The sequence below is a fragment of the Anopheles darlingi genome, chromosome 2, assembly GCF_943734745.1.
Source record: "Anopheles darlingi chromosome 2, idAnoDarlMG_H_01, whole genome shotgun sequence".
Taxonomy (NCBI): Eukaryota; Metazoa; Arthropoda; class Insecta; order Diptera; family Culicidae; genus Anopheles; species Anopheles darlingi.
Genome location: NC_064874.1, coordinates 54,850,605 through 54,870,464, shown reverse-complemented (window position 1 = coordinate 54,870,464; position 19,860 = coordinate 54,850,605). Strand labels below are relative to the sequence as shown.

Genomic DNA, 19,860 nt, shown 5'->3' with positions numbered 1-19,860 from the left:
TGCCAGTTCAGGGTTTGTGGTGCCGTCAGCAACGTTTGCACGGGATTTGTAAAGATAAAAAGAATGAGTGAGCTTAATTCTATTGAAGTAGATACGACGGAAACGATACAGGATATTGCCATAAAGTTGGTCACTGAGCAGCTAAAAAATGAATCGCGTTTAGCGACGGCACCATCCGAACGAACTATTTTCGTCCTTGGCAGTAAAGGGGTCGTAAGTGATTGAATCTCAACCCCCTAAAACCGGTATAAAATATTATCAAACCAATCGTAATTGTAGGGAAAATCAACGCTGATCAATAGGTTTCTGGATCGTGACGATGTTCCTCGGCCAACTCTAGCTTTAGAATATTCATTTGGGCGTCGCACAGCCTCAGGACAAGGAGCACGGAAAAACATCTGTAACGTGTGGGAGCTGGGAAGTCTGGCCAATTCTGCTCAACTTATTGAAATGCCCATACGATCACATGGGTTGGCCTCGTTTTCTAGTATCATTATGCTAGATCTGGCCCAGCCCGATCGCCTTTGGACGGATCTGGAGGCCGTGCTTAACGGTCTTAAGCAGGCCACTTCAAAACACTCTTCCCTCGGCCAGACGGATGAGATGAAGGAACTAACCATGCAGAGAATCGGTAAAGAGCATCCAGACCTGGCGACGCTGGAACTTTTTCCATTCCCAATAGTCATTATCGGTGGAAAGTACGACGTATTTCAAAACCTCGATTCCGAAATCCGAAAACACGTGTCTCGTTGCCTGCGGTCCATCGCGCACACTTTAGGGGCAGCGTTGTTATTTTATTCATCCAAAAATTCTTCCCTCACCAAGTTAGTTAAAGACATTTTAAACTATTTAGGGTTTGGCAGTCCATCGAATCCTTTCCGCACCCCAGTATTCGATCATTCGGCTCCTTTGGTTATACCTTTTGGGGCAGATTCTTGGGAGCGGATCGGGGTTACGCCTACCAACTCGGAACGTATCGGGCATAGCTTTGTTACGCAGATACCACAAGTTCCCATCAGTCAGAACGTTGTGCCGGACGATCCAGGCAAGGATCCTGGTTTCAAAGAGTCAACAATCGACGAACTTCGTTCACACAAGGACGAGGAGCTACTGTACGTCCTCAAGGACACTGAAATCCGAATGAAGTTCGAAGTTGTCCAATAAATAGAAGCCAGATGGCCATCGAGCCATCTTTGATGGAAGCAATGATAGATTCTCTTTAAACGAATAATAATTACTGACCATTCTAGGAGGTTTAGCACAAGGTAATGTTCGGCGGAATTCACAGAGGAAGCCAATTCATGAAAGGATGAAGATTACTGTAGACCACGCAAAACACGTCTAGACACATTCAAGGGAATAAATAGAATGATCTCTTTATTAACCACATGATTACGGTAGTGTTGATTAGATAATCATGGTTACTGTGAATGACAACAAAGATGAAGAATTTGTTAAGACTATTAAGACTATCTAATGAAATAATAAAGTATGTAAGACCAACCAACAGCAAAAGGTAACTGTAACTCTTTTTGTATCTCTGTAACATCATCTTAAGATAAGATGAGATATTACACTTATATTAACCCTTTAAACTTTAAAGAAAAGGAAGGGGTGTGCCTAACTGATAGCCTTGTTCTTGTAAACGTTCGCATCTTTCTGATATTGAATGGTAATAGAAAAACATCTGTCCTGAAATAAGAAAAATGCGTTCCATGCTTCATCATTATGGAACGCACTGTAACACTTTTTGTGCGATTCCGAATTTTTGTCCCAGTGTGCTCCGCTTATCCACCTATATCCCCAGTGTATCCCGCCCTAGAAACTCAGTATAACTCAATTGAAAAGGGAATAAAAAATTGGGAAAGTGATGGGAAAATTTTGCAACATTCATAAACAGGAATGAGGCGTTTAGGTCTGCTATTTTGTTGCAGTTAAACTATCTATCTATTTATTTAATTGCAGTCTTTTTTCTAACTATAAACATCGTATTCTAAACTCCGCGCTTACCCTATTTTCGGGATTATTGAGCAATTTGAGTGGCAAATCAATAAACTTTTCAACCATACCAATCTTGCCCCTGTTGGGAGTAGACGCGAGCTTACTACTACCTCTGCTACTGCCGTTATCTAGTACTACTACTACGTCGAGTATCGATTAAGCCAGAGTTTGTCCAATCCAGTGCCAGTTTGTCCAATCCAGTGCCAGTTTGTGCAATCTTCTTCGTGATGGATATGTGTAGTAGATGCGAGCCAAAGTGCACGTGAAAAACACAAATCGTGGAGCGCCCATGGGAAAATCAAAAGAAGAGCTCCATCAAATGAAAAGCAGCGAGATTGAATGAATCCCACCTCTCCGTGATTGGAGAAAACGGAAAAAGTGAAACTTGTGCGTTTAATTTACACTTGACTTGCCCATTCAGTGTTGGTCTCGTGTATGGCATGCAGCTCTTCTGTTGAGCATGATTGCATTGAAGGTGCACGTGAGAAGGACCAGATAGAGGCTTCTGACCCGTGAAAGTAGTGTAAAGGTAGCACTCGCCACAATTCCACTAGCGTTCCACGATTTGTGATAGAATACCCTTCCATATTCCGCGTGATAACGATAGCTCTCGCCACAAAACGTGTGTTGTAATCAGCGACATCGCAGGGGTCGGTTTGTGAACCCCATTCCTATCGGCAACAGTGCTACAATTCCCAAATATTGCTCGGTGACCAGATGCACTCCGTGCCCCATTCCATTCGGCTGTTATCGAAGAATCGATTCACGGAACAGAACGATACCGTGAGTCATAAACGGCGAGTCACGCAAGTCGTTCCGGTTTTATTACTCTAGGCCAGGTGAGTGTTGGAATCTTTACTTAAGGTGCAAAGTAACAGAGGATACACCGGGACGGATTGTCAAGATGGTTAGAATGTTTCTTCGCATGAGATGTGTAACGCCGCCGATGCTAAATGATACCATTCGGTCGAGCGCGGTCATTGTGGGTCCTAGTAATTATGTAACTCGGTTGAACCCTAGCTGTGTAGTAAATTTGGACGATTGTTTACAAGTTAACTGTTTTTATCAAATCTGTGAACAAAATGTAAAGCTAAACACAACTAAAGTAAAGAAAATCGATTGCAACTATTTAATTTGGTGCAAAATATTCGATTAGCGCATATTATTTATGAAGCGACTTCCAACAACGCCTAAACGGGTGACTTCTGTGGCATGTTATTTTGTCACACAAATTGTGCAACCGTATACGCGATTCTTCGGTGCATTGCAGTCAGCCTCCGCGGATTGCATTCGCGGTAGTCCTCCTCGTTGGACGTCGGTGGATCCGTTTTGGGTTACAGCCACTTGGACCAGCAAGGCGGTCTCTTTGGAAACACAACATCGTCGCACCCATTTTTTCACAGGCTACTTACGATGGAATCGGCTTTTGGCACAATGAATGCCCCAAGCAAGGGCACTCAAACCCACTTCGTTGTGAACGGTACGTTTCGCAAGACAAATGCGCAAGTTGGTTGGAAACAGATTTGTAATTGAAGCATGGGGAATACTATGCCCGTAAGGTATCGGATTTTGCAAACAACCAGCCAACCAGTCAGCCAGCTAGCTAACCAGCCAATCGACAAAGCGTGCTCAAAAGTGCGTGACCAAGTGAATGGGTTCCAGCATGTGATACGCCGGAAAAGAGTTTTTTTCATAATCTTTTCATGCCTCAATAACGCCGCACATCACCGTGGAGTCTTCATTGCTCGCAATGTTGTCCATTTTACAAAGAACTACCATACATCGATTTTTGTTGCGAATCTTGAAGATGATCACACATTGTACCATCTCCTAACTTGGTCAAGTATATCCATCACGAAAAACCACGCGAGAGAGTACCTTAAAATTGTCCCATGCTGCATCATAGCAACAGCTGCAGAATGCACTTTTGTTCGAGATATCTGTGCAGATTTCAGGTTCTTCCATCGGTAACAATGTTATTTGCTGCTTACGACCGTGATTGTTGATTCATCTTATCAATGGAATCTTCTTTATGACCGTCGCCTTTGTGACAGTTTTGGGACGCCAACAGAATGTTTTCTCCGGCGTCTTCCAGAATCCGACAGAAACGGAGAGTATATTTTATTCAAATTCTCCCCGGATACTAATATGATACGTGCTCTCTAACTGTGCTTTTCAGTTTTCACAGCATGAAGAGTTTCACAGCATGAGTTTTCAATGAAGACACTGTTTAGTGTAAATAGAAATCAAGCAATAAGTAATTGTGAAAATTGTTGTTAAACTTTTTTTCTGAGAGCGAGAGATAAATGTTTCTCGATAAATTATTCACAAACCAACTTGAAGTTGGTTCATTCATTACTTCAAGCAATAGAGAGAGTATTCATAATAGATCGATAGGAAGGTGTTTGAATCGTGCACACATCGTGATATAGCGATTTAACAAAGACGATTTTAGTCAAGGCAGCTGGCGAATTGTGTTAACCAGTCTGATTAGCATTAATTGTTAGATGAATTCAACTCACAATTTTTAAAAAGCCAGCATTTTACACCTTTATCGGTAACTCAAATGCTCAAAATGCTCGCCCGGCTGATTTGAGGGGGTGAAATGTATCTGTATTCACCGTACCTGTTCAATTGTCATGGATAATTTTTATATAAAAACACTGTTCAAATATGAAATCTGAAGTTATATCTCAAATTTAAGGATTTTTCTAATTATTTTTGGGATCCGAGTTGGATCCTTGCAATATATCTTACCAGATTTTCTATTCTTATCATAGCGAAACGAAAGCTGTGCAACTGGAACTGTGAAGAGGAAGCTGGCGTTTTTGGCGTATAAGCTGTTCTTGCTTGAGATTGTGCTGAGCGGTTGAAGGTCAGCCTACAAGCAGATGATCAAACGCTGATCAATCTGGCACCGGTTGGTATTTTCACTAAAGAACCCATGCTACTAGAGTAGGAAAAGGTGGCTCTCCGGCGGTGCACTGATTAATGTTGAAGCGATATATGCCAATATTAGTTTTGTTAATCATAAATGCCGAATGCAGGTTGTGCAATGTTGGTGTCTTTCTGAGAAAGTATTGTCATCTTAGTATCTGGATATCTGAAAAATTTTGGAAAAAGATATAGTGACTTCCTCTCCACCCAGTCCATTTCTTTTGAGATTCTGTGTTTTTATGTTCCAAGCGTTATTTAAATGCAAAATTTTGAAAAGGTTTATCAAAAATCGCACCTTTCTTTCACACAAAAACAGAGTAAAACGGCCTGGCTAGAGTAAACTAATTAGAGTACTAATGTAGAAATTGATCCACCTCCGCCCTCCCTAACGGATAAATTTACGTTTTAAACTTTTGGCCCTGTGAAAAAGAGAATTCTAACAAATCACCCGGGAGCTGAAAAAAAAAATTGAAGCCGGCTGGATTTTCGCTCACGCTTTTCTCTCACTCTTTTCAATTTTGCTCACGCTTTTAGCCGTGGCCACACGGGGCGAAAACTCTAGCGCAAACGAAAAAATTAATGCCAAAACTTTTGCGCTTCGATATGTTTACATGGCCGGGTTGAGGAAATTAAAATCGTTTTTTTGAAGAAAAGGATTGAATACACTAGCAATGATCACTCACTGTCGATGTAAACCACAAAAAGAACATATTGTGAGCCCTACCGTTTGCAAAAAGCTTTTACGCTAGGTTTTACGCTCCACGGACCAATAATCGTTTGACAGCATGTAAACGGCAAGCGTAAACGTTTTGGCATTAATTTTTTCGTTTGCGCTAGAGTTTTCGCCCCGTGTGGCCACGGCTTTTCGTTTTCGTTTTATCAAAAACAGCTACAACCCTGGAAAACCAAGGTTATTAAATAGAGAGGTGGCTTCGAACAACAATAACACCCCGATCGGATTTTAGAAAAAAAATTCAGAATTTCACAGTTAGGCTCAGTGTTTACATTTACTTCGGGAACGCACTTTCCGAAGCTGTTTTCGCGTTTCCGTGGTATTACGAAAGTTAAAATTCCACGAAGAGTGGCACGAAAGTTAAAGTTTATACAATGTTCTTCCTAGTGCTTCGAAATGGTATCGGTGGTATCGAGCTGTCGGACTTGCCACCTGTCTCAGAACCAGAGCTAGCTAACGTTTCTGGACCCACTCACTCGCTGTAAAACACATCGAGGTCGCTCGTTTGATCTTCCGATTTTAATAGAGAAATCAAGCATTTAAACATTCCAAAATGAGTGCAAACAAACATTTTGCCAGATAAAATCATTAAACTGTTCCGTATCTTCTTCAAACGCACGTTGCTTTGTTGATCGGCCCTACTGTCAAAAAAGTTCAAAATGGTGAGCTGTCAAAGCGTCTTTGACGCCGTCTCTCTATTTAACAACCTTGGGCCATACCGTTTGGTGCGGGGTTCCAATTTTTTCACACAATTTTCAATTTCTTTTAAACGCTCTCGAAAAACGGTACTGGCATCACCATCTTTTACCTAATTATCGGTGATTTACGCTACGGAAGCGCCATGGTGTCCCGGGAACCGTGTGTTTTTGAGTGAGCGATCCGGGCGATCTGATGATCTGAAAAGTTAAACATGTTGTAAGCAGCGAACCCTCAAAAGTGCGGAAAGTTTGTGCGTGATTTCTGTGCCCACAAGTGGATCTCTCAAGATCATACAGTAATCGTAGATATTTCGAAATAATCGACGAGCTCGTGAATGCGTCCGTCAAGGTAACTGCATCGGCAGCCATCCGGAAATTAGTGTGCCAGTTGAAGGAATGCAAGCAATTTGGTGTTCATGTCGATGCTGCGAAAATCTGCTGCAAAAAGTTCGATGCCCCGCCCGATTCCGAATCAGTGGCTCGTTAGCCAGCCGTGCCGAGTTGAAGATGTGATCTTCATTAGAATTTCCAACAAACTGCCTAACCTGGGATTACGTGCGTACGTGAACCGAAGTTACCTTACACATCCGGCCAATTTGCTATTTCCTGAGTGCAACACTCTCCCCTACCTGGCCAACGATCGGTCGATCCGCCGATCCGCGAGTCATCACCTCATTCATCCCAGCAATCCGCCCATAGCCTGCCTTTCGCCAAGCTCCAGTCCAGAACGAAAATCTCAACAGCCTTTCCAGCGATCGAACGATCAGAGCGAACAGCGACAAAGACTCAGCAGCCGATCTTGAGCAAGATTTTTCCCTTTGCCGTAGCGGTCAAACCGGTTACTGGAGCCGAGATCGACTTTGTTGTTGGCTGACGGCTTTGAGTTGAATATGATTCTCGGCGATCCCAAATGGAACCTCTCTTGGGCGGTTTCGTTTTTGCCATTGTGAATTCCGTGGGATGGAAGCTGGTAACAAATCGGCTCGGATTGTCTAAAGCGTAATCTTCATTGATGGATTGCAAAAGAAAACCCTTCCGCACCAATGATGCTGGGATTTTGTCCCTTTACTTAACACGTTATCTTTGGGAAACGAAGCAATGGAATGGATTTTTCGGTCTCCTTTCCATAAGCTGTTTGAAAGAATTGAAATGTAAATTTTCTCATTTAAACTACACTGAAAAAGATTGCCGCAAAGTGATCTACGGATCCCTTTTACGGATACGCACCGGTTACCTTGATTCCGTTGTTACCTGGTTACCTGGTGGCCAACCTTTTTACATGCCTCATGATCATTCGTATGATCCTCCGATTCTAGATGGGCTTTCGTCTAATCAGGAAAACTACTGGCTGGGTAAGGGTTTCCGCTCCTTGGTCTTATCGGTGGTTAACGTATGTGCCACATTGGTTTACGCAGTGAGCCGCATTTGCACCGTGGATATCATTGTAAATTTTATCCCTATCAGCACCGTGTCGACCTCGCCCTGTTCAAACATCATTCCGGCTCAAACAGCATCTCGTCGTATCCAGCTTCTTCACAATAAGCTTTACTATGTCTCATGTTGTATCTCCGGTATATAAGGACATCTCGGTAGTGTACCTGTGCGATAACAAACGAGCTTCATAATCATGGAATGGCCGCACGAGGGAGTGATATCTTGCGGTTGTGTACTCTGATAACCCCTTTTAATATGAGGTGGGCTGCACCGTGAAGTGCCAATTTGATGTATCTGGCCTAAGTCCAGTCTGCGCACAGGTACTAGTAGTGCGCAATGCGCAACATACTACTGCTCCGGCCAGCAGCATTTACAAGCGTTCTGTGCAAATACTGGAATGATTTTCTCAGCGGTAATGGCAAGGGGAACCATCAAGAAGCTGTCCAGAGCACAAGAGGTTGTATTGAAGTCATAAACGTCTGAAAAAGCTCGACGAAGACGAATCGTTTTTTGGGAAAATGGCTCAAACTCTGACCCAGGGGAGTACCTGCAGTGGTGCCTCAAGCACTGCTACCAAGGTCTCCGACAGGTTACGAAGGTGATTTGACTTGTATCGTCTCAAGATCGTTCGCAACGAATAGATAGTGATGTTTCGAAGACAGACTCATCTCTTGTCCTAGTGGTCTGCTGAAGGTATTGTGACAATCATAGTTGTGATTTGTGAATGATCTTTAGGATCAAACCGTGTAAAAGTTCAGCCGTGTGCCTGCTATACACTACTATCTATCTCAATATCGTCGAAGCAAAGAGAACGAACGCGAGATCGCGGGATCGCGAGAAGGAGAGTCGTCAAAAGAGGCAAAGAGATTCCGCTGCTGGTTTTCAACCCAACTTCCATCCTACGATCGCGAGCGTACGCCTGGAGACAAGGCCTGGCGCTGGTTGATCATTACGCGAGACCTGGAATGCTGCTCTCTTCGTCCGTGAGGTTGCCGAGAAACCAGTTTGTTGTTGGGTCAGTTCTCTTCGTCTCGAAAATCCCCGAGGTATGATCCAAAGTAAAGGTGTCTGACAAGGAGTGTGGCGTGTCTGCTGCGTCATTGAGGCGTGCAGTTGGCAATACTAAAAGCAAAACTCTTCGTTCACTGCCTTATACTGGTTTTGCGATAGGTAAACCTTTTTCTGAAATTTTAACTTGTTGCATGTGGAGTTACGAGTGATATTCCATTTAATGCTCAAGTGCAAGTGGATTTCGCATCATTTTATCCGCACTGAAACGCGTACGCGTAGCTTCTAGAAACATAATTAATCTTAATGAACTTGAAACAATTTGCGAAATGTCGTACACTTTACGAACTTGAGAGCCCGCGACAACGATGTGGCCGTTCGTCTCTCTGGGCCATATCTGCATGGATATCCTTTGATGTTACTAGCATGGGCCAGTTGGTTGGTTGGTAATGTTTGCAAAACGCTTTAATGCCAGTTTTGTTTGCTTTTCCTTTTCTGAAGATGACGCAAAGCGCGCGGAATTGAATCACCCCCTGTTTATGCAATCCATCCACATGCTCAGAATGGTTTTTACATATTCGTCGACGTCTCTCGACAATCATCTCACTTACCCTCCATAGCATGCTAGCTTGCATTATCGATTGTTTTAAACGATTTAAAAGAGACGGTGTATTGTTCTGCGAGATGACAACCGTACTAGTAATATAGGAACCGACAGGCATAGGAAACAAGGAGAAAAGAAGAGGGAGCAAGCCAAACGTGGAACATCTGCTTCTCCAGTGTCCTTTGCGGCAGAAAGGAGCGGAAGTGGCACCGTGAAGATGGGTTCTGGTTGCACAGCTGACGGGAGTCACGATAGAAATTGTGAAACACACGGTCCATTGCATGCAGCACATGTAGGCCGCTTTCGTTATCATGCGATTTTTCAACTGGTACGTGTTTCAACATTGGCTCCCGAAATATAATGGCAATAGGTTAACAGAAACTGTCCTTGATAAAATTAAATTAATTACGACAATCCAGACGGGGAAGAGAGAGGATCGACTAGTAATGCCCGCTGCATGTTATGGGGTACCAGCGTGTCTAGCCATCACGCGTATGCTTAATTAACTCAATTAATCGTCCGGCCGAGTTGTAACCATCCTGGTTGAATCGTTCACCAATGGTAGCGAGTTAGAGATCTCAAACTACTCGTCGCTGGAGTAGGCACCTTTCCGGTGCAATGATTCATCGGACATCGATGAAAGAACATTTGAGAAATCCACCGATCCACTTACCATCATTCCATGATTCACCTCGTGCTAACCTGGGCACGTAGTCTGAGCTTCTGACTCATCGTTGACGAATGTGCATGAGTGAGGTCTCATAGCACTGGCAGGTATACGAGAAGCAATCAGTGGAGGCTGAAGGTCGATTCTTTGGCGATGCCGATAAATGACTCATTATTACCCTAGACCTCGTTGGATGGTTGGTGACAGTACACTCTGCAGCAGCATGCACGGTGTATAGGGAGGAATTGATGCTAAGCGTGCAGCATTCATGTGAGAATACCATTCAATAAACCCTTTGGTTCGGAACCCGACGAAGCCTTGACCCTTCGCTAGTCGCCTTTACGCCGTAACTTGTGGGGACGGGACGTGAAATTCGATTTATCGTTCGTGATATGCAAAAGGGACAAAGTGCTGAGACCTAAACTCTCGACAAACCTAATATCATCGTTAGTTTGACCCAAAAGTAATTGAGTAGGAGTAAGCGAGGAAAAGTATCACCGATCATCAGATTAAGCTGGCCGGCCGGTGTGTATCCAAGCATTTGGCAAGCGCCGTTCACGAGCTAAAAACTAACCATCAACGCCCCTCAGTTAAGCGTCTAGTATAAAGGGAAATAATGGTCTTCGCTAGCGACAATCCCATGCTAATGGTGATGGATTTTCCTTATAACTTCCGGAGCATCTTACATACGCTAGCCGCTCGCCACGACCTCCTATGTTCTGTTGGATTGTCCTCGATTGGGAATAGACAATTAGAAACACTTCGTACGACGTATGGCGGATGTGCCAGGACCGAACGCCCTCATCTGTCGCTTGATCGGTTGAAAGGTCAACGAACGCAATATTGAAGATCCAGATTGTTTTGCCAGGAACAGGAGGAAAAGAAGGGTGTCATGGGTGACGCGCTGCCTAGGAAACGTGGAAACTGTGGCGCCCTAGTGAACGGTGATTGATTGGCAACTAAGGAGGAGGGTGGCGTGTCGCCGTGGGAAGTAAGTGCAGCAGAGGGCCGGTCAGTATTGCTTTCGTTTGCGGTGCAGGTCGAACTGCAGATAGCAACTGCAATCGGCGAACCAATAACCTTGCACAGTTACTCAATTTCATCATTTAATCCAATTTATAGGATCGTTGACTGATCGTCGACCGATGGGACACTTTTGTTCAACAAAGAAGGGCGGGGGGTGGGGGGGGTTCTAGAGAGAAAGAGAGAAAGAGAGAGAAATGATTGAAACAGTAGCAATTCAACTAGCTCTTTCCACAAATGCTTCATTTTTATGAACTGTTAAAGTAAGCACATTCTATTAACAGATAATGAGCAAAAAGTTGAAAATGACACGGCATGGAAGAACCAAAAATTACAAAAGGACAATGCTTCACAAATTTAAGCTTAGTGAAAATTGTTTTATGTAACACCAAACCTCAAACAAACTCTTTGTTCAACGTAATCATCCATTTGCTTAACCAGCTACTGTAAATGAACTGGTTGACGGACCCCGCTCAAACTACACACAATAATTATGGACAGTTGTACCAACCTAGGGAAAAAACTTGAGTTGACTTGCCTAAATTACACCGCCAGATTTAAATCGACAATTGCCGATACTTCCTTGACAGAATGTCCAATAGTACCGGACTAAGCTAGTCGTATTAACTGTTACTCTAATTGCGTGCTTCATGTAACAGCAAACAATTTGCTAAACGATTCTGGCTAGAATACTGAACACATTAAAATCCTACCGCTTCAACATCTTACTGAACTAAACGACTTTAGCGCCCTGTGACTGATATAGCTCATAAAGTTCTGTTAACCTTTTTCTCCTGTCTTCTTTTTGGAGATTGAGTGCGGTGTACATCACAATTAGTGCAGAAAGAATAGATAGCACGAATTGCAGAACAACGGCGGTACTCAATGGCAATCGCTAGAGTGGTGCTTCTGCTTACGATGATAAGCTATAGTTGCCCGATAAGCGGTAGGCTGGGTAGTGATAAAATCGCTTCCTTAGTTCCTCATTTTTACCGCTACGCACTCATAGGTTACTTCAACGCATTTGTACAATTACAATAATTAGCTGGACGAAGTAAAAAGCTGCCTGGATTCCACCCCTGGAAGTATCGTTTCGTTTCTTCCTCCCATCCGAGGCAGAGGCCTTAGTTCCCCCGCTTGTTGCGCGCCTAATAGGCACCCTTGCTTACCGATGATTTCCCACGCTTATTTATTTGGTTGGTGCATCCGAAAACGGTCGGATCCCTTCTTATATCGGCATATGGCACACGGTCGGGGCCGGTGTGTACCGGTTTCGGTATTTGGGGCAAATTTTCCAATTCTTTCCATCATCAATCTACAAAATTGGTGCATTGATAATGAGGTGTTTTCCCTTTTTTATCACACTTTCCGTTTACCCGAGGGCAATCCAGAACTAACAAGGTGAATGATCATTTCATTCCAATTAAAGAGAAGGTCTACAAATTGCCCAGATCGCAGGAGGATGGCCACACCAGGAGTGGTGACATTTGCTGTCGATTCCCAGACGAGAGGGCACTTGAGCTTTGATTGAAGTATCCAAACTATGCCAGATGGTTCTCAGGCCCAGGCTCCTTACGAAACCTCACTCAGTGACCATTAGCACGATGATCAGGAGCCGGCATTTGGTGGCTTAGCTACTCGAAATCAGCATACTACACTATATGTGGCCCTTATCGGTTGGTCGTGTGTCCCCGTCATCCATTCTAATACGCTCTGTATACGCTCTGTGCGGCGTGAATGGAAATCCGGAAACGCGACACGTGCTTGGGTATAATGTTGTTCTTCTGCGTGGCCCAAATGTGTCCTGGTTCTTGTTGGGTGGGCAGTTGGGTGGGAAAATTCGAAATTTCCCAAGGGGGAGGAATTCTCTCCGCTGTCGCGTGCATCCCAATCTGGAGAACACCCAAAATGTTCGCGTGATTTCTTTTACACGTTTTCAACATTGATAAGCTCCATCACCTTCAACTAAAACTTGGCTTGGACTTCAAGCAGTGACTAGCCTCAAGGGTTTCTGTTTTCGATGAGAAATGGCATCAGCGAAGCGAAGAGGCGCATCACCGGCGCACCATATTGCACCGTTAATGATTGTCTGACAAGGGGAAGGTGGAATATCATTAAGCGGCAACTCTAGGGCAAGCGACATTATGCCGGGCACGACGGAAACAGAGTTTCCCACCGGTGGCCGCCGCCGGCGCCTGTTATCGGATGACGTAGCTTTGTCGCATTGGTCGGTTCTTTTGGAATCAAGAGTGATGCGGTTCGCCGAGCGGAACGGCTGGCGCACAATCGCCAGGCTTTGTGTACCTCTGCCACAATTTTTGGAGTTCAGTGACAGCAGCAGCAGCGGTGATGAATTCGGGATCTACCCCAAAAGGGTGTTCCCAATGGCAGAACTTTGGCTTTGACGGACTTTGGTCGAACATTGAATAAAAAATTAAACTCCTCATTTGTTCGTAAAATCGAAGATCACCTTCGGCACCAATTAAGGCGCGATCTATCCTATGCTAACAATAGCACATCATTCAAATGGGTAAATTCCATGCTCGGGATGTTGGCCATTCCCATGATCTTTCAGGTAGTTCTCTTGATTCGGCTTTTACTTTACCAGATGAGCCATTCTCTGCTGGAATGCTGAATGATTTGGAGTTGAAGCTGGCCCAAAAAAAGGGAAGAAAGTAAAGGTCGCACCAGGCGAAAGTCTGGCAGCGCGACGCGGGGTGGCGTGAATTTTTCCCAAGCATAAATTAGCGAATCCAGCACGGCACTAGGGGGAACCAGGGGTTCGTCCATCGTTTCATCGCGTTTTGTTCTCAGACCATCCAAGGGGTTCTTCATGCAGGGAACCCCGGAGGGAAGCTAGGCGACCTCAGCGAAGCTGAAGGGGAAAGCTGCTGTGCTCAGGCGACGGCCAAAGATGTTGTTCTCAAATCCGAAGAACCTTTTCCTTCGGTTAAGAGAGCTACGCGTGGGAATTAGAGGGGGTTTCTCGTGCGAATTTACGTTTGCCGAGAAGAAGGAAAGCGAAACGTGGTTACTGCATGGATAGTCAGTGACGAGGGCACTGACTCTGTTGTTTGACAAACTATTGTTCTCGGGGATCTCTCGGGGGGGACGCTGGGAACCGAGCGGTTAGTTGAAGGTGGATTGACCGCCTCCTAACGCAAAGGGGACACTAGCCCCATTTTATAGGCACTGACTTAAGGGCTTAGGTAAACTTACAGAACAGTGGCATAAAACGAACCGTTTTCAATGATCTCGACTCAAAAAAGGTTATCAATTTTCGAGGACAAGAAGCAAATGAGAGTTGGACTTCAGGGGCCAGCTGTACCTGGATCTCATTAGCTTGAAGCGACGTAAAGTTCAAGTTTTCCTGGTCCCAACAAGGAGACAGGCCAACAAGGCAAAAAGACGGAATTCGATTCTTATGGCGAGACTGCTTAATCGTGTCGATCGTTCAACGAAACTCACTGACCCTCGATGGAAAATGGGGCATGTTAAGTGGCTATAACATGCGCTTTCGGAAAACCTGTGGCGTGGAAATGGGCCTAGCTTCTGTCCGCGATAAGTCGCGATTGGCATTGACCGGCGGTTGATGAAAATGTCTGAAAAACTGTTCAGGTCTCTTTGGCTGGCCGAGGAAAAGCGAGAATCCGGCGCCGGTTTCCGTTAAAACCGTTAAAACCGTTAAAAATTCAAACGCGCAAGTGTGCGTGCGGCGGCCTGTCGCGACGCGGGGCCGGACGAAGAAGAAGAGGGAAAACAAATCGCGCGTTGGGAAGAAGAAGCAGTTTTCCGCCCGCTCGAGCCCCCGACTCGGGTCGCTAAACGCGCGCTACGCAGTGCTGGCGGAGCGAAGCGGCAACAAGGCCTCGGTGCAGTTCGATAATCAACCGTTTTCTCGAAACTCGCGAATTAAGAGCTTGGGGACTTCGTGGAGGTCAGGGCCGTGATTGCGTCGTCGCAGATATCGCCTTGAGGACAGTTTTTAATTGGTGATTGAGCCGCAGGAAGCTGCTCCGCATCCCCGGAAAGATGTTCCAACGCCCGATTGATCGCGTCCTTTCTGGTTTACCTAAAAAAACGTAAACAACTGCGAGCTGGAGGAACATCTGCGTCCGTGAAACTCCCGGCAGTTAAAGTGGTAACAAATCATGAGCTCATTTCCCGAAGGCGAACCAAAACGCTTGTGATAAATGGGCGAGGGTGATCGCTGCAGCAGCCCTGCACCCGAAATAGGCCGCGGGTTTCTGGGGCGTCTGTTAGCCCAGCGCTTTCTCACTCGACTTAAGTGCCCCTAAAGTGGATTAGAATTTAATTTTCTCACATTAAAAAGTGCATTTCTGTCGGGGTAACGGCTCGTTTCGAGAGACGGATGCTCGGTTGACAAAGAATGGGGAGTTTTTTAGCTTCCGTAAAGCAATATTGTTCCGTTTCCTCCCTCCAATCTCCGGAGGTTGAGGGTGAGAACAGCAACTTACCCAAAGTGATCGATCCCCTGGTGCCCCTGGTTGCTGGTTAGGGCGCTAGAAAAAAGGCGCTTAGTCATCTGGTTTGTTTTCTGTTCTTGAATGTAGGACGAGCATCAGACTATGTGGTTTATCAGTCACGGCGCCCCAACAGACGCCTTCGTCTGGCATAGTGCGTGCACGGACAAGAACCCATCCGTACTATCTATCGAGTATCTCATTTGTTGTGAGGCGAACAACGGTGACTTAGCATTGCGAACTGTTTAAATCCTGTCAACCGTGGACGGATTAGCCATATCATCGGACAAACATGTCGTGCTGGCTGCTGTGAAACGTGACACACGCTGTAGGCTCTGCCGGACAACGTTCTGCTTTGATTTCCTTCAGCCGACATACCGGCTAGCTGCGCAGCTTTCGAACAATCCGTGCTAACAAATCAATATATTCTTCTCCTTCAGTGAATGGCAATCGTGCAGAAATATCGCAGAAAACATCGAAGTTGATCAAAGTGTGCCTCAATCAAAAGCTGAATATCGAGTGACGATCGCCCGCGATCCTGGCGGAAGGAACCGCCTGCACGGAGCGTTTCTATTTGAACTAGAACCCATTCTATCTTGCTTTACTATCCACTAGTTGGGTTACATGGTTTGCCTAGTAGCATGTGGAAAATTGCCAAGTCTGTGCCATAAAACCATTGCAAGTGCGTAATTGGTTGATACGGCAAGACGATCTTGCCGATTGCCCAGGACTGTATAACTGTAACGCGCTTACTGGTTTCGTCTTGCTACTTCTACGAACGATATTATCAACATTGTCACGATTCAATTGAATCGTTGCTCTGAGCTGTTTCCGGAACCATATTATCATATTTCGAGTTGATTAGAATCTCGTCATGGGGAATTCAAACTCATCCCACGAACCTCTCGAAAGGGGATTCACTCGTGGCACATATGGAGATACAAAAAATACGGTTAGTATGCTGTCTATTAGGTTAAGCTAACTTAAACGTTCAACTCGGTGTATCCTCTGCGAGTAGGGCCCTAGTGACATTCGTACATGGCATTAACCTACGTAGTATCATTTATTGAACTTTGTCTCGCAGAAATCAGCCTCATTTCGACAGAGCAAACGATCTCCCAAAAAAATGGATCGATTGCGTAAGTCATTCCGCGACTCCTTCCGACGGCGCAAGGATCGTGTCCCGGAAGCTGCCAAACCGCACCAATGGCAATCGGACGAGCAAGCGGTCCGATCGGCAACCTGTACATTCTCGGTGAAATATCTTGGCTGCGTCGAGGTGTTTGAATCTCGCGGGATGCAGGTGTGCGAAGAAGCGCTGAAAGTGTTGCGGGTAAGTTTTCCCAAAAATTGTCCGCTGATGAATAACGGAAGTGGCACACGATCATGAAATGGGTATTCATTTTTGTTTCCGTTTTTTTTAGAATTCCCGGCGACGTGCAATAAGGGCGCAGCTTCACGTAAGCGGTGATGGATTGCGAGTGGTCGAAGATGACACGAAAGGCTTGATCGTGGACCAGACGATCGAGAAGGTGTCTTTCTGTGCCCCGGATCGCAATCATGAGCGTGGCTTCAGCTATATCTGCCGGGATGGTACAACGCGTCGTTGGATGTGCCACGGATTTTTGGCGAGTAAGGACTCGGGCGAACGGCTTTCGCATGCGGTTGGCTGTGCTTTCGCCGTATGTCTGGAGCGAAAGCAGCGGCGAGATAAAGAATGTGGCGTAACGATGACGTTCGACATGAAAAATTCCACCTTCACGAGAACGGGCTCGTTCCGGCAGCAGACGATGACGGAACGGCTGGCAGATACGGCGGTAGTAGCGCCGCAACCCAACAACAATGCCTCGAAACCGTACAATCCGTTCGCGATCGAGCGACCGCACGCTACTCCCTCGATGCTGGAACGTCAAGGTAGCTTCCGTGGGTTCACGCAGATCGGTTCGGCGTCACCATTCAAGCGGCAGATGTCACTGCGAATAAACGATCTTCCGTCCAATGCCGAACGACAGCGCGCCTTCCTTGAACCGGGCACACCACAGCGAACCACCGTGTCTCCCATCCCCGAGGTAGCGCTCCAGCCAGCTACCGACACCGTTGCCCAGCTGTGCCAGGAGTTGAGCCAAGGCCTTACGCTGCTAACCAAAAACGATGCCGACGATTTCTATCTCAACAAGGAGCTGCAAAGCAAATCGACGGCTGTAGCATCGGTTACCAATACTGCAAGCATCACTTCCAGCACTAAGATGGTAGGGAGCGCAATGTCCTCCTCGAACGGAGTCGGATACGTGCCGGTACTGGCTGGCAACGATAGAGTCGCTCTTCCCTCCGCCACTGTACCGGCCGTACTTTCCGTTCTGCCGAACATTCCTCCACGGTCGATCTCGCCACTGAACAAACAGCAAACCCTCGATATGTCTAGCCTCCGAAATAATAGTGGCAGCAACAATACAACAGCCTCTGTTAGCTCCGGCAATAGCTTGACCCTGGAAAGCATGCCGATCGGTGGAATTGCCAGTACGGCCATTTCCAACTCAACAGCATCGGCCAGCAGTAGCAGTGGCAGTAGTGCGGTGGTACCGATCGAGACGGCCTCTCCATTGCCTAACCCGGAGCAATGGCTTGGACAGATCGTGAAAAACGTATCACCTTCTCCCAGGCGTGCACCCTCGTTGCATAACAGGGCAAAGTCACTGAATGCTGGCGATCCTTTCGATGCGGAGTGGGCTGGTGATGTGGCTAAGCCGGAAATACACAGCACCAATCCGTTCATTTCGCCACCGAAACCACCGGCTCAATCATTCCAAGTGCATCTGTAAAGAATTCGAATAATCTGGGGGGGAACGAAACATTCGCGCACTTCTTCCATTTGCCACACCATTTGGTGCTTCGACGATGGGTTTCCGTTATTTTCTGTTTTCCTGAGAGGAGGGGGGAGGAGGGCTAGTTGTATTGGTAGCTAATCGTATCTAAATGAATTGATTGTTGAGTTTACTTGGCCGCTGGTGGGCGAGAAATGTCAGGATAAGATAGAACACGTCGCAATAAGAAGGTGATAAGAGACGTCTACTTACGTAAAGCTCGAAGCTCTGTACTTAACAAATGAACGAAACATTCTCATGCAGCAACAGCATTTTATATTTTTGAGACGTCGCGTCGGTGCTAGGGAAACAGTATTTTAATGACTGCCGATAGTACGGTTCAATAGAGGGCGCGCAAGAAAGAGAGAGGGAAGAAAACATGTGCTTAAAACTGGAACCAATGATGTACGCATTCCCCGTAACTAAACCATCCATTTATTTGTACAATTTTAGGGCCCTACTTCCTGCGTCTTGTCTGTTGTCGATCCACTACACTAGCGATCGTTAGCTGTCCTAGCGTCTTATTTCACACCTAGCTGCAGTCTGCTAAGCCCTTTAGTTACTCCATAGGTTGCAGTAACCGTTGATAGCCCACGATGTTTCTTTTTGGTGGCAATTTTTTTGGTTTTTGGGCTGTCAGAAAAGGATCTGGATGGAGGGATTAGGCTTTTACGTTTTACACGTAGGCGATCTAACTTGTGGACAAACAGACAAAACTCTGGGAATAGGGCACGTCGTTTCCTTTATAATCAAATAGTTCGATTCCATTATCCCCGTAACACTGGTGATCCAAAAGCGTAATGGGAGGGCGATGGGTATAGGACACTGAAACTGCTGCTAGTTATTGATCTTTAGGCAAACCTTAGATATCTACTCAACCCGGCCCTTTAGCTAAACGTTTAGCCCCCAAATGCTCGTACTGGGCGTCTAGCGAGACGTCGATCGCGCCTCTACTATTGCAAACCCTATCACTCACTATGAACTAGCAGCTGTATTACTACTACTACTATTAACCACTGAAAAAGGGTGAAATAAACTAGAACTGTGCGGCTTATAAAGCTTTACCCAAACAGCATAACCCCATCCTGATGGTTTTGTCTGCAGAATTTGTTTCAGTGTGTAGATGATGATCGATAGTTGAAATTGATGGGTTCTCGTGGTGTTACCGCCGTTCAGATGCATGTTGCGCAGCACATCTCTGCCCTTCTGGCTGGCATCGTTGCATAAGTGGAGTAGAATGGATGAAGAGTAATTCATATTTTAGCAAAAACAAAAAACAACATAGTGAATAGAAGTACTGCACAAAATCGCTAAAGGGACACACTTAGGGAAAGAATGAAATAACGAAATGCGTTGCACTAGCAGCTCTTGTGTTCGATTAACACTAGCCAATAGATGATTTATTGATGT

At 45.6% G+C, this 19,860-nt stretch overlaps 2 protein-coding genes across 8 annotated transcripts in view; both read left to right on the top strand.

Moving 5' to 3' along the window:
- The first annotated feature begins 22 nt into the window (after positions 1–22).
- Positions 23–1,182, top strand: LOC125948980 (cytoplasmic dynein 2 light intermediate chain 1). The gene is made up of 2 exons (XM_049675565.1): positions 23–213; positions 280–1,182. Exons 1-2 carry the CDS (start codon positions 64–66, stop codon positions 1,162–1,164), a joined length of 1,035 nt encoding a protein of 344 aa, XP_049531522.1. The 5' UTR covers positions 23–63; the 3' UTR covers positions 1,165–1,182.
- A 993-nt stretch (positions 1,183–2,175) lies between these two features.
- Positions 2,176–19,860, top strand: part of LOC125948979 (protein numb) — a 19,372-nt gene continuing 1,687 nt past the window's right edge. Inside the window, exons 1-4 of one of the 7 annotated variants that reach the window (XM_049675563.1) lie at positions 2,176–2,530; positions 2,609–2,840; positions 16,674–16,922; positions 17,014–19,860. The exon at positions 17,014–19,860 is cut by the window's right edge and continues 1,687 nt beyond it. In XM_049675563.1, the coding sequence (XP_049531520.1) occupies positions 16,716–16,922; positions 17,014–18,408 (1,602 nt within the window). In that variant the 5' untranslated portion in view covers positions 2,176–2,530; positions 2,609–2,840; positions 16,674–16,715 and the 3' untranslated portion in view covers positions 18,409–19,860. Of the gene's footprint in view, positions 2,841–4,878; positions 4,922–6,379; positions 6,719–8,302; positions 8,850–13,862; positions 15,247–16,029; positions 16,542–16,673; positions 16,923–17,013 lie in introns of those variants that run through there. The other 6 variants (XM_049675561.1, XM_049675558.1, XM_049675560.1 and 3 more) reach the window with 6 other exon arrangements.

Coding starts and splice junctions, on each gene's coding strand:
- LOC125948980 (XM_049675565.1), top strand. CDS start 64: ATGAGTGAGCTTAATTCTATTGAAGTAGATACGACGGAAACGATACAG. Junction 214..279: donor TCCTTGGCAGTAAAGGGGTC/GTAAGTGATTGA, acceptor TCGTAATTGTAG/GGAAAATCAACGCTGATCAA.